The following is a 17875-nucleotide window of genomic DNA, read 5'->3' as shown; positions in this document are numbered from 1 at the left end:
TGCTGTTGTTGCAACTGCTGTTGCAGTTGCTGCTCCAACAGTAGCTGTTGCTGTGGCATTTCTGTGACTTACACAAGCTTTCCAAGTGTGGAATTCTGCTAACCTTTTACCTTGTTGCCAGTTATTGTGACCGGAATCTGACGAGGCTGTGAATGACTCGAGAACTTGCAGAAACTAGCCAACCAGCTGAGGCCAACAACAGCAGGCTGCCAAGAGTAAACAGGAAGTCAAAGCAATAGGAAGTTAGACGATACAGACAGGATGACAGACTAGTGAGCCTAATGAATAATCCAAGAGTGAGAACCTACAACGTAGTGAATCTTGTGACCAAGAAAATGAAGAGTAGTGACAACAGTACAAGAGGGCAGCAGAATTATGGCTGAAGACTGATCTGCTGCGCCACTAGCTTTGGAGGGTGGCTGGAAGTGCTGACAGGCTGGCAAAACAGGTGTGACTCTGCAGCCAGCACTGCAGCAGCAATACCAGCACCTGCAGAAATAACAGTACTGTGTACTGGCTGTCATGGGTTCCAGAAGGCTTTCAAACTTGCTGGGCTGGCATATCAGAGTAGTGATTGTGGCAGCAGGGTACATTATGTGACAGTGAACTTGCAAGTCAGCATCATTGGTCAGCATGAGCAAAGTTCTTAAGTAGACTTTGCAAGGACGCAGCAGCTTATTACACCAATGTGAATAATATTATGTAAGCTTGTCATCAGTGCTGATGACTGAAGTCTCAGATGTGAAAGCAGAGGTAATTACCTGAAGTCAGTCCAATGCAAAAGTAGCAGTGGGGGCTAGAAGTGTTGTTCTCTCTCCTGTTGAAATTTTAGCAGACCTTATAGTTGTGTGTCTTGTGTTTTATTGAACAGCCTTGTAGTCTCACTGATAAAATTGTTTGCCAGAAAATCTGTCATGTTAAGGTACACCCTCCATTCCACACTAATCTACAAGGCATTCTGCTTGAAAAGCATATTAACAACAAAAAACCAATTGTGCCTAGATCACCGCACATTTACATTGGCACAATTCCTTGGACCACATAAGCTTTCTTTCAGTTCTGTTAGCTCAGAATATCTAGCTTGAGCCTCATATTGTATTCACTTCCTTTCTCTATCAATGAAATCTCCATTCCTTCCGGAATACTGATGGCCATTAAGCCAGAGTTAGGTCATCATTGTCTCATAGGATGCATCCTTCCACCTTTAAAACTTCCCAACCCATCACAGTCTTCTTCCTGAGGAAGGAACTGGTAGTTCTTACAGCTAAGAAAGTGTCATGCACTTTTTCATGCATCATTAAGCAGTACTAAAAATTTCACCTCCTGAAGATAAGTTGTAACTAGAAATTCAGTCCCTGTTTTTAGTTTTCACAAGTGAGTTTGCAAGACTGTCAAAGACTGTGACTGAGACTGGTCCGTGTAGCTGCTGTCACCATCTAATATTGTGGCAGCAGAGGGTGCTCATAGTCAGAGCCACTGAGGGTATGACTCAGTGGGCTTGCATCACTGGAACTGCTGGGACCCACACAAGTACTATCAGTGTCTTATGAGCCAGTGAGGGTGGTATTGATCTATGATACCACATTCTGGGATGTTATACCATGGTTGGAAGGATTTTCCATTAAAACTCAATATTTCATCTTCATCTGAGGAGGATATTTTTGACAAAAAAAAATGGTAAAAAAGGCCTAGAAGAGCAAATGGCCACTGTGGGAGAGGAGAGATTGACAGATCAGCTGTTGCAGAACATGCTTTGCACATTCATTTTGATAAGACACAAGTACTGACAACCACAAGTGGATACTGTGAAAAGCTATACAGAGGGGCCATAGAGATTGTTAAACACACCAGGAATTTCATTAGGAAGGAGGAGGGATTGAAACTGAATGACATATGGATCTCAGTGCTGAAGAAGATGTGTACAAGTCTTCCACCATGGGGTGGTAGCGATAGCGGATGACAGCAAGCAACAATGGACAATTGCAACTGGGTATTCAAAGCATATGACATAGCATCACTGCATCAGAGTACATGAAACAGAATTTCACTGCAGTCAGTAGTTATTCAGTGTGAATCAGACATTCAAAAATGCTACAATTCCCCTTGAAAATGGGTATGAAACATTGTGTTTTAATGGAAAAACCACCCAACTTCAACATAATAGGCCAATATATTTTATTAATTCTGAATGTATGGTTAATGGAGGTCTGTGCATACTGAATAGATACCCAACTATGTGAGTTGCTTAAAGACTTCTTAAGTAACAGAATCCAGCACTTTGTCCTGGATGGCAAGTATTCATCAGAGATAAGGGAATTATCAGCATTGCCCCAGGGATGTGTGACAGCATGACCAGCAACCTGTGACTGTTTGCTGATGATAGTGTTGTGAGCGGAAAAGTGTCACCATTGAGTGTTGTAGGGGGATACACATTGAAGAGCCAAAGAAACTGGTACACCTGCCTCCTATCATGTAGGTCCCCTGCAAGCACACAGAAGCACTGCAACACAATGTGGCATAGACTTGACTAATGTCTGAAGTAGCACTGGAGGGAACTGACACCATGAATCCTGCAGGGCTGTCCATAAATCTGTAAGAGTATGAGAGGGTGGAGATCTCTTCTGAACTAAACATTGCAAGGCATCCCAGATACGCTCAATAATGTTCATGTCTGGGGAGTGGTGGCCAGAGGAAGTGTTTAAACTCAGAAGAGTGTTCCTGGAGCCACTCTGTAGCTATTCTGGGCATGTGGGGTGTCACATTGTTCTGCTGGAAGTCCTCGGAATGCACAATGGGCATGAATGGATACAGGTGATCAGACAGGATTCTTATGTATGTGTCACCTGTCAGAGTTGTACCTAGATGTATTAGGGGTCCCATATCATTCCAACTGCATACACCCCACACCATTACAGAGCCTCCACCAGCATGAATACTCCCCTGCTGACATCCAGGGTCCATGGATTCATGAGGTTGTCTCCATACCTGTACACATCCATCTGCTTGATACAAGACTGGTCCAACCAGGGAACATGTTTCCAGTCATCAACAGTCTAATATCGGTGTTGATGGGCCCAGGTGAGACATAAAGCTTTGTGTGGTGCGGTCATCAAGGGTACATGAGTGGGCCTTCAGCTCCGAAAGTCCACATTGATGATGTTTCGTTGAGTGATTTGACATTGACACTTGTTGATGGTCCAGCATTGAAATCTGCAGTAGTTAGCCAAAGTGTTGCACTTCTGTTGCATTGAACAATTCTCTTCAGTCATCGTTGGTCAAGTACTTGCAGATTCAAACTCACGTAAACCTTGATAACTTGCCCTTGTAGCAGCAGTAACTCATCTGACAACTGCACCAGACACTTGTCTTATATAGGCGTTACCGACCGCAGTGCCGTATTGTGCCTATTTACATATCTCTGTATTTGAATATGTATGCCTAAGCCAGGTTTTTTGGCGTTTCAGTATAGGATGGCTTAGACAGAATGTCTATTTGGTGCGATGGATGGTAGCTACTCCAGATGTAGAAAAATGTAAGTTAATGCAGATGAGTAGCAAAACCACTCCCATGAAGTTGGAATGCAATATTAGTGTTGTGCTGCTCGACACAGCCACATTGACTAAAGATCTATACATAGTGTTGCACATGGATATGAAACAGACCCAGTGCAAAATGTTGGTAGTAGAGCAGTCAAATGGTCAACAGCAGTTTATTGGAAGAATTTTAGGAAAGTGTAGCTTCTCTACACAAGAGACCACTTATAAAACAATACCATTACCCATTCTTAAGTACTGCTTGAGCATTTGGGCTTCTCACCATATCATAGTAAAGGAAGACATGAAAGTCATTAAAGGGGTCATCAGAAGAAAGTGCTGACCCTTGTCTTTGAATCTAACCAAACATATAATATGCAAGAACTCAAAATACACTGATGAGTCAAATCATTATGACAACCTGCTTAATAGCTTGTTTGCTCATTTTTGGAGTGAAAAACATCACTGATTCTGCTTATCAGGGAACCAACAGTTGATTTTTAGGTTTCTGGAGGTAAGTAGCATTAGATGCCTATGCACAAGTCATGTAAATTGTGCAAATAACAGGCCGCTGATTTGCGTACATGGTGATGGCACCCAATAGTGACCCACATGGGTTGCATAGGATTGGCAAATTTGGTCACCGAGACATCAACATGAGGACACTATAACACTCCTCAGACCACTATAGAACAATTCTGGCTCTGAGACATGCACAATTATGGTGCTGAAAGATGACATCGCCATTTGTGGAGGACTTAGACTTAGTGTAACAGTAATGTGATTCACCCCAAGAGCTGACACATTTACATTGATAGATGGTCGAATCCTGATGGCCCTGTGCCCAATGCCATCATAACTGATGGTACCATTGGGTCAACATGTGAACATGAATGGGTGGTCTGCTGCAGAGCTCCATTTTCAACAATGTACAATGAACATGTGACGGAGCTAGTTGGGATACTTTTACTTCACCTCTTATTTTGTCATCTGCCTCCTTAGAATCCATATTTTCACTTTTAACTAATTACAATTAACATACATGAGTATAATCTGCATTTTCATAAAAGGGAAAGGTTGGCCCTCAGTTTTAAAGAATATAACACCAAATCTAATTTTGTGCTTAGTTTTATGCAAGTAATTGATTTCCTAATTTAATTTGACTATTTCTATTTAGTATCTTTTGTTATGGGTTGAAATAAATAATTGTTTTGTAACTTAAATTCTATTGTTGGCTCATAAACAAATATAAATTCTGTACTAATTACAAACATTTGGAGTAACAACTAATAGTATTCTTAAAGGATCTATTAGGCTCTATTCGAAAACATGTTAGCAAAACCAGCTCTTAATTAATTCGAAAGTAATTAACAGTTTTGCCCAAAGTATTGTTTTGCGTACTTATATTTGTTAATTTCATGATTTTGACAAATAATTCGGCTTAACACTTGAAGGAGAATAAACTGTTAAAAATAACCAATTTTTCGATAGATTCAGTTAATTTAATAAGTTAAGTTATAATTGTAATTTCTGTAAATTTAACTTTGAACAATGTGTAGTTTCAGTACCTATTATTGTGAGGATATATAAGGGTCTGGTTTTTGGTCCCGAGACAGTTTGTCCAGGCCGAGTTTCAGACGAGAAACCTGTGCTGGTTTGAACGACAACAACCCATCAACTTAACAGTGAAATAAGTGTTACACCAATAGCCCGTGTGTTAAAACAATGACAGTGTCTACTCCATACATACTTTTCTATTATTCAAGAACTGTGAACTTTGTGGTTAGGTTTTTACTGCCGTAGATGTTCAACAGGTAACTATTGTAGCAGTATGTGGATGTTTGCCTGTTAATGAGGCTTATCGAAAGTTAAACAATTGTGCACTGGGCATAAAACTGTGTATTATTGGGGGGGGGGGGGGTGAATTGTGAAAGTAAAGTATTTTGCAACACAAATGTGCACCTGTTGGCTGCATCATTTAAAGTGGACAGTACTGCACTCCCACACCCTATTTTTTCAGCTGTTATGTCAACACCAAGGACTACAAATGAAGAAATAAAGCAGGGAACATCATCACAAACAGTGTGCTCTGAAACACTTGTGCGTGTACCAGCATTGTGCTCTTTCAGCAGAGATGCCACAGATCACCATCTATCCTACCTTGCAGAGCAGAAAAGCCTCTGAACCCCAAGTTCTGTCAAGAATCGTGGACATCCAACCATTCAGTGCCTAGTGGTAGTTTCACTGTCCTTCTACGTCTTTCTGTAAATGCTCATGACAGTAGCACATGAACATTTGACCAGCTTTGCCATTCCTGAGATACTTGCTTACAGTCTCTGTGTAATAATAATGTGTCCTTTGCTGGAGTCACTTTTCCTGATGGATTTCCCCAGCTGCAGCCCATATCTTTGCTATGGTCCCCCATCTGTGTCTGCTCTGCTTACATACTTTTCTTGCCGCATCATGTGCCTGCAATACTACCACCAGCTGGCAACCAACATCATGGTGGGCAGAGGTCATAATGTTTTGGCTGATCAGTGTAATCTGTTGTGCATTAGCTCTGCTGACTCTTTCAGATCAGAGGTGTGCTGCTACATTTGTTACCAGTAGGCTTGAAGAAAACATTAGTATTATGTAGAGTCTTCATAAACTCAAAGGGAATCCACTGAGGAAAGGTGATGTTCTTTTCTCAAAACATTATTCAGAAAATTTAGAGAACCAGCATTTGTGGCTGACTGCAGAATGATTCTATGGCTACCAATGTACATTTTGTATAAGCACTGAAAAGTGAAGATAAGAGAAATTAGGGCTGGTATGGAGGCATATGGGCAGTTGGTTCTCTCTAGCTCCATTTGTGACTGGAACGGGAAAGGGAATGACTACTAGTGGTAGAAGGGACTCTCAGCCATGCATCTAATGGCAGCTTGTGGAATATGTGTGTAGATGTAGATGAAAAGACTCTGTAATAAGTAAATTTATACTCAGTATTAACAAATTTCTATTTTTATGAAATACTTTTCTTGCTGTTACCAGACTGCATTTTTGTTTATCCTCTCTACTTTGACCATTGTTAGTTACGAGGGCTATCCACAAAGTACATTACGTTTTGGAATTAAAAATAAATAAAGTATTAGAAATTTTTTTTATTATATACAGATGAAAGCCACACTTAAATGCTACTTTTCTACATAGATGCCATGTTAATTAAGGCACTTATCATAGCGATGGACGAGCTTGGAAATTCCTTCGTCGTAAAATTCGGCCGCCTGCGCCTTCAACCACGTGGTTAATCAGTAACCAGGTAGAAATACGATTTTTGTGGATTTCCTGGAAAGAGGCACTACAATAAACTCTCAAAGGTATTGCCAAACTCTGCACAACCTCAGAAGAGCAATAGAAAACAAGCGCAGGGGAAAGTTGGGCTCAAAGATCTTGCTGATTCATGACAACGCTCGGGCCCACACGGCAAATGCCACTCGTGAAGTCCTCGAATCTTTTAAGTGGGAGTTGTTTCCTCATCCGCCGTACAGTCCCGACCTGGCACCGAGCGACTTCCACTTATTCCCAGCAATGAAGAAGTGGTTGGCTATGCAGCGTTTTGATGACGAAGCACAGCTTCAAGAAGAGGTAACCACGTGGTTGAAGGCGCAGGCGGCCGAATTTTACAGCAAAGGAATTTCCAAGCTCGTCCATCGCTACGATAAGTGCCTTAATTTAAATGGCAACTATGTAGGAAAGTAGTATTGAAGTGTGGCTTTCATCTGTATATAATAAAAAAAATTTCCAATGCTTTATTTATTTTTAATTCCAAAACGTAATGTACTTCGTGGATAGCCCTCGTATTTTGCTGAGCAAATAGTAAAACTTGTCAATTTCTTTCAGTGTCTCATTTGCTAATCTAATTCTTTCAGGATCACCTGATTTTATTTTACTACATTCCACTATCCTTGTTTTATGTTTGTTGACAATCTTCTTATAACCTCTTGTCATCTCTGACAGAATCCTGCTGTCGTCAGCATACCTCAGAGATTTGGTTTCTCCTCACTGAACCATAATTCCCTTTCCAGATTTCTCTTTGGTTTCCTTTACCACTATCTCAATGTATATGTGAACAAGCTTAGCGATACACTGGAACTTGCAAACATGTCTCGTTCTCTTTTTCAACTACAGATTTCCTTTGAAGTCCTTTGATTTTGTAATTGCAGTCTGCTTTGCATTTTGTTGAATAAGTCATAGGAATTTGCAAAGAATGGTATTTCAGTCTAGTTGGAGACACACAGTGACTGAGTGTTTTGAAAAGTTGATGCTGACAATGTGGTTTAGGCAGTGGTGGGACACAGCCACAGCATGTGTTTTATTTATTTATGTTTTTGTGTTCCAGTGATCCATGTTGTAAATATTTCACAGGATACGCAATTTGTCAGTTTTACAAGTTTGGTGTGGTTACATACTATAGTATTATATAAACAGTACAAATCAATTTTGTGTTGAAGTATCTACAAATAAGGTTCTGTTACAAAAATAAATTTTTTTATGTAAATAAATAGTACAGAAAATCTATTGTAGAAAAATATATATATACTCATATTTACAATAATAAATAGACAGGACCACACATAAGAATCTTCGTAAGTACGGTATCTGTGAGTTCCAGGTACTTTACGTAGTGGTCCAGGAACTATCCTATAGTGTAAAATGACGCTTGCTATAGAACCTGCTTTAAATTAAATAAAAAAAGAGAGCTATTCATTTACTAAATACTTAATTTGTGAAGGGAGGGCATTAAAAATCTTACAGCCACTGAAATGGACCATCTTCTGTACTATACTCCAATTTCCTTGGTCCTTGTGGATATTGTCTTTTCTTCTAGTGTTGTGGCTATGATACTATTATATTTCAAAAGGGGCTTTATTGCCTTATGAAGCACATAAGGGAGAATATATATTGTACAGAGTGTGTGAAGATTTCAAGTTTCTTAAAAAGATTTCTGCATGTTGCTCTTTGGTGTACTCCACTCATGATTCTTGTGGGTCTTTTCTGTGAACAAGCACTTTTCTAGCTAGTGGCTCATTTCCACAAAATATGGTGCCACATGCTGTGAAAATAACCATAATAAGCTGATTTAATGGTTTTCATGTTTCTATAAGAGCAAACAATGTGTAAAGCATAAGTTGCAGAATTCAGTCTTTTGCATAGATCCAGGATGTGGTTTGAACAGTTTAATTTGCTATCAGAATGTAAGTCCTGGTATTTTGAACTGTCCACCCTATCTATCTGGTATTTCTTCAGAGATTGCGTGCAACTGAATATAGTTTGTTTCACTGTTATTAACAGAAAGACCATTTACATTAATCCCATTCACAGTATCCCTAAAAGCCTTATTAGTTGACACCTCAAGTTTCTGTAATGAATTGTCAATAAGTAGTGTACTGTCATTAGCAAAGATGGTGAGTTCACAATATTCTGTACAAGTATGTTGCTCATTAATAAAAATAATAAAAAGTAACAGACCCAGAACTAAGCCCTGAGGCACTCAGCATGTGTTGGTTGCCATTCTGATGATATTGAGACACCTCAGGTACCCAGTACATCTTTCTCTTTTCTGTTTGCTAGACACAAATCAAGCCACTTCCCCTGTCGCACCACTTGTGCCTAGATATGTAGCTTTTGTGTAAAAGTATTTGATGACTGTGACAATATTGCAGAAAGGAAATTTGCTACTCACCACATAGCAGAGATACTGAGTCACAGATTGGAACAACAAAAAGACTATCACAAATATAGCTTTTGGCCAGTAAGGGCTTAGTCAAAATTAGACGACAAACACACACATACACACTCATGCAGATGCAACTCACACACACATGACTGCAATCTCAGGCAGCTGAGGCCGCACTGCGAGCAGCAGCACCAGTGCATGATGGGAGTGGCGACTTGTTGGGGGTGAGGAGGAGGCTGGGGTGGGGAGGGGGAGGGATAGTAGGGTAGGGGTGGCCGACAGTGATGTGCTGTTGGGGAGTGTGCAGGGACGAGGTGGTAAGAGGGTAGGACAGCTATGTGCAGTCAGGAGGTTAGACGGAGGGCAGCAGAGACTGATGACTGACATAAATGCTTTTCTTGGGTCACAAAAATTTCCAACCATCTTCATCTTTTTGTTGAAGTATTCCAAAACATTGGCAGCAAATGCAAATACTGCATCTTCTGTTAATAAACCCTTCTGAAATCCAAACTGAGTTTTGCTGATGATGTTATCACTGTGGTGCTTAACAGTCCTGGCATGCATTAGTTTCTCCATAATTTTGGAAAAACTTGTCAGTAGTGAGACTGACTAATAGTCAGCAGTATCTGCTTTACATCCTTCCTTATACATAGGTCTTACAACTGCATACTTAAGCCTTTCAGGTACCATTCCTTGCTTAGTTGGTACAGGTCAGCCTCACCATGAGTCCATACAGCAAAGATGCCATCAATGTATCTAAACCAAACCAGGGGCTCAAGGCAAAATACATACTACCGAAGGCAGAGCCACCTATGAAACAACTTGTCAAATACCAGATGATATGTAAACACTGTTCAGCATTTTACATTGACACGACTACCACCCAGTTATCAGTCAGGATGAATGGGCATAGGCAGAGGGTGTATACCAACAACACACAGTATCCTGTTGCAGAGCATGCTTTACATCATGACTCGATGCCTGTTCCATGACACACGTGATTTGGATTTTTCCCCTAGACACCAGTTTCTCAGAACTCCACAGGTGAGAACTAGTGCTACAACATGTCCTTGGTTCTCACCACCCACTTGGCCTTAATTTACATTAATTCCTTCTGTCTCATAATTTCTTCACAGTAACTACTCCTTTCTTCACTCCATTTTAGTTTTATACACCTTTCATAATCTGATGTATCTATTTTTTGCCATTGCCCCTGTCACCTCTTTTACATACAATTCACTTAGCTTTTCACTCTTATTAACTCGTGCATGATTCACATAAAACTTTGGAGCTGATAGGCCTTGGTCGATGTTTAAAACTCTCCCCTGACATTTCATCTCCCACTGCGGGAGACATCCTCCGAGGTAAAGTGGCGAACTCCTTTACCTCAGAGGATGCCTTCAGCAGTGAGAAACAAAATGTCAGGGGAGAGTTTTATACACTGATCATGGCCTATCAGCCTGAAAGTTTTAAGTAAAGACAATACCGGCCATGAAAGCCTACATTGTATGATCATGCATGATGTTTAAGCAGTAATGTCAGGCTAGCATGTTACCCTGTCATCCACCTTTAAGCTCTCAGGTTTTCAAATCTCATCTGTCGTCCCCAACAATCAGTCTTTCCTTCTCATCCCATCCAGCAAGTAGGCCCTGACACAATGTTCTGGATAACTTTCTGAATTCTACCTGTTTCCCTAAACCTCTCCAGTCCTTTTCCTTTCCCCCCCTCTTCCTTACCCTTCACCTCTTCTGCCAGGAGGAGGAGCCACTGGCTCCGAAAGCATGTAAAAGTTAAATCTTTTTGTGTGTGTGTTCTCCTACCAACACTTGCTGAGTAGATTTTTTATCTATCCGTTTACATTATACTGTCAGTAACTGATTGTTCTTGTTGTTACAGATACTAAACTATAAGAGCACATCAGGTTTTCAAGTCTGTTCTGTGTGTATTTTCTGTTAAAAAGTTCACATTAAGGTCACTCATTTCAACGAACAATTTAGTTTTTCAGGACAGGTGGGACAAAAGTGATTCGATATGTCTCTGAAAAACATTTTTATATCCAGAAAGTGCCTTATAAATTGACGGGACAATAACTGTTGTACTATCTGCTGTTATCTAGATGTCACACACCTCAAATTGCCATTTACCACAATATTTGCTTACATCTGAAGATTTATACACAACATTATTTCTAACAAATATTGTAGCTCCACCTTTTCCCGTATTAGATCTACAATAATGATCAACTAAACAAATGTTTTCAGTCTGTAACACGTGGATTCTGTTCATGATATGATGTTCAAAGAAAAACTGTATATAAAATTCACTTCTATTTCACATCTGTTTTATTTTTCAGAACTCTTATATTTCGATGAAATGCAGATTTGTTCAGAATTGGATTTGTATGATATTTCTTTGGTTTGAAGATGGCCAATGATGGCTGAAACCAGTCATTTTGTTTCGAAATTAGTGTGATTATTTTCAGTAAGTCAGAGTTAGTATAGCATCACATGTTCCTTTATTTCTCCCAAATCAAAATGATCTTAACAAAGACTCAGATGGTGGAGTAAATCTCGTACATTAGATTTACACTGAATGTTTAATAGTGTCTAATATAACTTTGATAATACTCTTTATTTGTGATGTTCTCAGCATGGTGGCTGTAAATTTCTCTTTTCTCCTCCGCTGTCACTCTATGAATATTATACCCTACCCTTTCCCATCCTCCTAATCAAATTAGCTGTGGTTGTGGCAGCTAGAGACAGAGAGTGATAAGAAAGTGTAGAGACACACTGATAGCTCTTAAGGTAAGTATAATAGAAACAGTGCTTAAATTAAAAATCTTGCTTTGTTTCATAGCAAATTCAAGGGTTCAGGAGCCCAACCTATAAGTTAAGAAAAAATATTTTTAAGTTATAGCAAAATTATAATGAAATTCTCATACACATTATAGAATAAAAGTGACATGTGTAAAGAATATGTAACTTCTGAACAGTGCACAGCTTGAAACATACGATGTAGTATTACAAGTGATATCAATTTTCTCTTTTGTTCTTGCAGGGATGCTGTTATCTTCATTTCTGTGGGGCTTTTTATCAGATATGCTTGGCAGAAGAAAACTTATAGTTGTAGCTTATGCAGTGGATGGAGTTTTAAATTTGATTGGGAGTTTCACACAGAGTTTTGCATTTTTGGTAGTAATCAAATTTATGAATGGTGTTGTGTAAGTATAGCATTATAATGTGTTTTGGTCCAATAATGTATTTGCTCAGTTTTTCTTAATACCAAGTCACTGGCTTCACCTTTTATTTTACTTAATCTGTCAGTACATGCACAGCTGAATTATTAAGCTCAGAACAAGTCCGTAGAGAAGACATTTGTTTGAAAATTTTGATGTGGAATGTAAAGAAGAATGTCAGAATTGAAATTAAATTTTAAGTGAAAGTACTATTTACCTGAAGGAAAAGTGTATTATGATTTTTATTTATTTATTTATTCATATGTGGAACAATAAATATTGTATGGATGTCGTCAATTTATAATACATGAGCACACATTTACATTGAAACAGATTTCTCATATTTTGTGTAGTTTTTATAACTAGTCATACACACATTTATAATTACATAATATTTTGGTGATAATGTCATATGTTGCTAATAATTGTGGCCTTTGATTGTGTAAATCATGGAATTCTTTTAGATAAGCTAAATCATTATGGTTTGAGTGGGGCAGTGCACAAATGGTTTAATTCATACTTAACTGGAAGAATGCAGAAAGTTGAAATAAGTGGTTCATGTAATGTTAAAACAACAGCTGATTCCTCAAACTGAGGGGCTATCAAGTACGGGGTCCCACAGGGTTCGGTCTTAGGTCCTTTACTGTTCTTGATATACATTAATGACTTACCATTCCACATTGATGAAGATGCAAAGTTAGTTCTTTTTGCTGATGATACAAGTATAGTAACAACATCAAAAAACCAAGAACTAAGTGATGTAATTGTAAATGATGGTTTTCACAAAATTATTAAGTGGTTCTCAGCAAATAGACTCTCTTTAAATTTTGATAAAACACAGTATATACAGTTCCGTACAGTAAATGGCACAACTCCAGTAATAAATATAGACTTTGAACAGAAGTCTGTAGCTAAGATAGAATTTTCAAAATTTTTAGGTGTGTCCAATGATGAGAGGTTAAACTGGAAGCAGCACTTTGATGGTCTGCTGAAACGTCTGAGTTCAGCTACGTATGCTATTAAGGTTATTGCAAATTTTGGTGATAAGAATCTCAGTAAATTAGCTTACTATGCCTACTTTCATTCACTGCTTTCGTATGGCATCATATTCTGGGGTAATTCATCGTTGAGTAGAAAAGTATTCATTGCTCAAAAACGTGTAATCAGAATAATTGCTGGAGTCCACCCACGGTCATCCTGCAGACATCTATTTAAGGATCTAGGGATCCTCACAGTATATATATTCACTTATGAAATTTGTTGTTAATAATCCAACCCAGTTCAAAAGTAATAGCAGTGTGCATAGCTGTAACACCAGGAGAAAGGATGATCTTCACTATGCAGGGTTAAAGCTGACTTTGGCACAGAAAGGGGTAAATTATGCTGCCACAGAAGTCTTTGGTCACCTACCAAACAGCATCAAAAGCCTGACAGATAGCCAACTATCATTTAAAAATAAATTAAAAGAATTTCTAGATGACAACTCCTTCTACTCATTGGCTGAATTTTTAGATATAAATTAAGGGGGAAAAAAAACAACTTAAACATTAGTGTCATGCAATATTTTGTGTAAAATTTAATATCTTGTACAGATATCTTTTATTAACCTGACACGTTCCACATCATTACGAAGTGTCGTATTCGTGATCTATGGAACAAGTATGAATCTAATCTAATCTAATCATCTATGTTAAATATTCTTTTACAGTATAACAACTTTTACTTACTAAGAAGGTTTTAAGCTTTTGTCTGAAAGTGACGGGCTCATTTATTTCTTTAATTTCCTGTGGTAATTTGTTATACAGTTTTATCCCACTATAAAATATACTTTTTTGTGTCTTTGCCTTGTTCTTTCTATCTAGAAGGAGGTGGTGACAAGCTTTTGTTTCATGGTCATGAATTAGGCTGTTTGTGTTGTACATGTTGAGATCTTTCTTAATGAACATTATGTTCTGAAAGATATACTCACAAGAAACAGTTAGAATACCTAGCTTTCTAAATAATTCTAGACAGTGGGCCCTGTTGTTGCTGTTTGTTATTATCCTTATGGCTCTTTTTTGTACTTTGAACACAGTTTGTATGTTACTGGCACTTGTTCCCCAAAACATGATCCCATAGCTGAGGACTGAGTGTAGATATTCGTAATATGTTATTTTAAGACAGGTATTATTGCATACCGGTGCAAGGATTCTAAGAGCATAGCATGCTGTGGATAATTTCTTTACCAAAATGTTGACATGGTTTGTCCATTTCAATTGGCAGTCTGCATTCATCCCTAAGAATTTGATACTTGTTACACATTCTAATTCATTATTATTAACTTTTATTCTAGTGGCATTGTGTTTTTTGTTCAATAGGAAGTTAATATAGTTAGTTTTCTTTACATTTAGGGTTACTTTTTATTTTTAATGACCAGTTGTGGACATCATTGAGAGCCTCGTTTGCTCTTTCTGACAGTTATGTTGGATTTTCACCTGTTGTTACTATGTTGCTGGCATCAGCAAAAAGTATCTTTTCTCCGTGTCTGATACTTTGTGGGAAGTCATTAATGTATATAAGAAACAATATTGGGCCTAATACACTTCCCTGTGGGATGCCTATATTCACATGTTCTGGGTCAGACAGGTGTTTTACAAGGAATTGTTTGAAACTTGTGATATCTCAACTCGATGAACTCTGTTTTCCAAGTATGATTTGAACCACTCCTTTGTCACACCTCTTATTCCTATTTGCCCTAATTTATGAAGTAAGATTTTGTGGTCAACTGTATCAAGGGCCTTGGACAAGTCTAAAAAGATACCACTTACATTTTCACCTTTGTCCAGTGCTTCTAAAATTACTTTAGTGAACTGTGCTATAGCAGATTGTGTGCCTTTTGTGGGCCTAAAACCAAATTGGTCATTGGAAAGAAGGTTATATTTATTCAGGTAATTTAGCAGTCTCTTTTTGACTAGTATTTCTATTATTTTAGAAATAATAGACAGTATAGAAATCAGCCTGTAGTTTTCTACATTTTCCACAGCTCCGTTTTTAAGGATAGGTATAACTTTTGCTTGTACTCCGGAAAGTATCCAGATTCGAAAAATTCATTAATTATGTCTGTTAATGGGCCCTTTATGGAGTCTATACATTCTTTAATTACGCAGACTGGGATTTCATCAAGTCCTACTGAAGTTTTATTTTTTAGTTGGTGTACTATTAGTGCCACTTCCCTTTCTGTAGTTGGTAAGAGCACCATTGAGTTTGTTGGATGGTTCTGAGTAGGTAAATCATACGTATCTGGAAATATCTGCTGTAATTTTTTTGCATTACTACTGAAATATGAGTTTACAAAATCAGCTAATTTTCTAGGGTTACCTACTGGTACATCTTTGTTTTTAATATGTGAATTGAGGTCCTTTTTGGCAGTAATATTTTGTTGTTTGAAAGTTTTTTTGCGGCTAGCAGCACCTTTCTGTATATTTTCCTGTACTTTTGTAGAATTGCAGAACTTCTGGGTTAGATTGATTATTTTTTTTATGGAGTTGAGATATCTAAGAGTTTCTGAGGATTTTTTGATACCTGTAGTCACCCATTGATTTCTCTTTGTAGTTTTAATTTGATAAAGAGTTTTGGGAAACATCTCTTCAAATCTGAGTTTAAAAATTGACATGAACTTGATAAATGTCTGATTTGCATTGGTTTCTGCATAGACTTCCCTGCAATCTTCATATTCTAGCTGGGATTTAAACTCATACAGGGCTGATTTGGAAAACATTCTTTTGTATGTACACAGTTTAGGAGGAGTTTCTACAGGAATGTTAGTTTTTAAGATCTGGCAGAGGTGGTCTGATAGGCCCAGGTTTTGGACAACAATATGACATTTTTTACTATCAATATCTGTAGCTACATGGTCTATAGATGGGGAAGATTCTTTTGTTATTCTAGTTGGACAATTAACAAGGGAGTATATTCCATAACAGCTTAGAATATTCACGTATATGTTGCTAGCCTTATCAGGCTTCATCATATTAATGTTTAAGTCACCACAGATAATTACATTTGCTTTTGGTCCAGAAACCTTGTCTAAGCTTTGATTCAGTTTTGAGTGGACAGACAATTCATGTTCAGTTACTGTATATGTTTGTGATACATTAATTTTGTGTGCTACACTGGGACTCAAGACAATCACTTGTATTTCTCAGGTATCAATCAGTCAAATATACCACATGAGCCCTCCTCTTGACCCGATTAAAAGCTCCAACTTTTCAATATGTCCCTCCTAGTTCTATAAAATCTATAGTGTTTCCTAATAAGAGAATGTAAGCTATGTCAGTTAGATGTGTATGTTAGTTTGGTTCAGAATCAATGTCAATGTCTTTGCAGTTTGGCGGAATAGCATCTCTCAACTTATCTATTTTTTGGGAAAGCTGAAATCCTTACTTATTACAAAATTTCCATACTTTTCTTTAGAATCCGTGTCCTCTTACTTGAGATAGATGTTTATATTTGGCTCATCTTGTACTGCCTCAAAGTATGCTCTGTAGCTCTCTAGTGTAAGTTTTCCTTTATGATAGTACACAAATATTCTTTTTGTATAAACAGTCTCCACGTAGTATATATGGTTCTCGGGTGAGACGTCGGATGTCATAGTGAAAACTCCACAATATTTCGTCAGCGCAACTGGCCGACATCTTCAGGTGCGACGAACACACACATAGTCGGAAAAGCCTCAAGCAACACAGTCTCCATGTAGTATGGATCTGGTGGTAGCCTGTGACTGTTTAACACTTTCCAGATGTAGCCTAAGTCCCATTCAGTAACTGCCCACAGCCAGTGCCTGAGCAAGACTCAGGAACCATCTTGAAAAGTTAACTATTGTTATGTAAGAATGTTTACATTGTTCTGAGTAAATATAATCAGATCCCACCTTGCCTCATGATTCACTTCATACAAAATAGAAAAACAAAAATTAATCTTATACACAAATATAATTCCTTTTTTAATTTTTTTTTAGCTTTCCAGCATAGGCAAATAAATACAATAGGACCCTAATTGACAATGTTTTCTTTGATGAAGCTCGGAGCAAGAAAATATCTGTTTACCCAGTAACAAATGTTCTCTCTGTTCATGATGCACAATTAGTTATGATAAATAACTTAGTGCCTTACATAATGGGTACTCCTCAATGGAAATCAGATAGAATAATTAATGACTCCAGAAAATATGTTTTTAAGAATACTTTACAGGAGATGACCTGGGATGTAATTTATAATGAACCAAATACTATCATAAAATTTAATCTATTCCATGATAAATCCATATCATTATTTGAAAATAGCTTTCCACCTACGCTAAACAGAAAGGACACTAAATGGCCATGTAAAAAAACCATGGACCACTTGAGGG

The 17875-nt window shown here is 37.9% G+C and overlaps 1 protein-coding gene across 1 annotated transcript in view; it reads left to right on the top strand.

Moving 5' to 3' along the window:
• Positions 1–17875, top strand: part of LOC126262593 (synaptic vesicle glycoprotein 2B-like) — a 229077-nt gene that overhangs the window by 98836 nt on the left and 112366 nt on the right. The window contains exon 4 of the mRNA XM_049959330.1: positions 12310–12472. Within this exon, the coding sequence (XP_049815287.1) occupies positions 12310–12472 (163 nt within the window). The remainder of the gene's footprint in view (positions 1–12309; positions 12473–17875) is intronic.

The sequence above is a fragment of the Schistocerca nitens genome, chromosome 6 (assembly GCF_023898315.1).
Source record: "Schistocerca nitens isolate TAMUIC-IGC-003100 chromosome 6, iqSchNite1.1, whole genome shotgun sequence".
In the NCBI taxonomy this organism is placed as follows: Eukaryota; Metazoa; Arthropoda; class Insecta; order Orthoptera; family Acrididae; genus Schistocerca; species Schistocerca nitens.
This window is presented reverse-complemented; position numbering and strand designations above follow the sequence as displayed.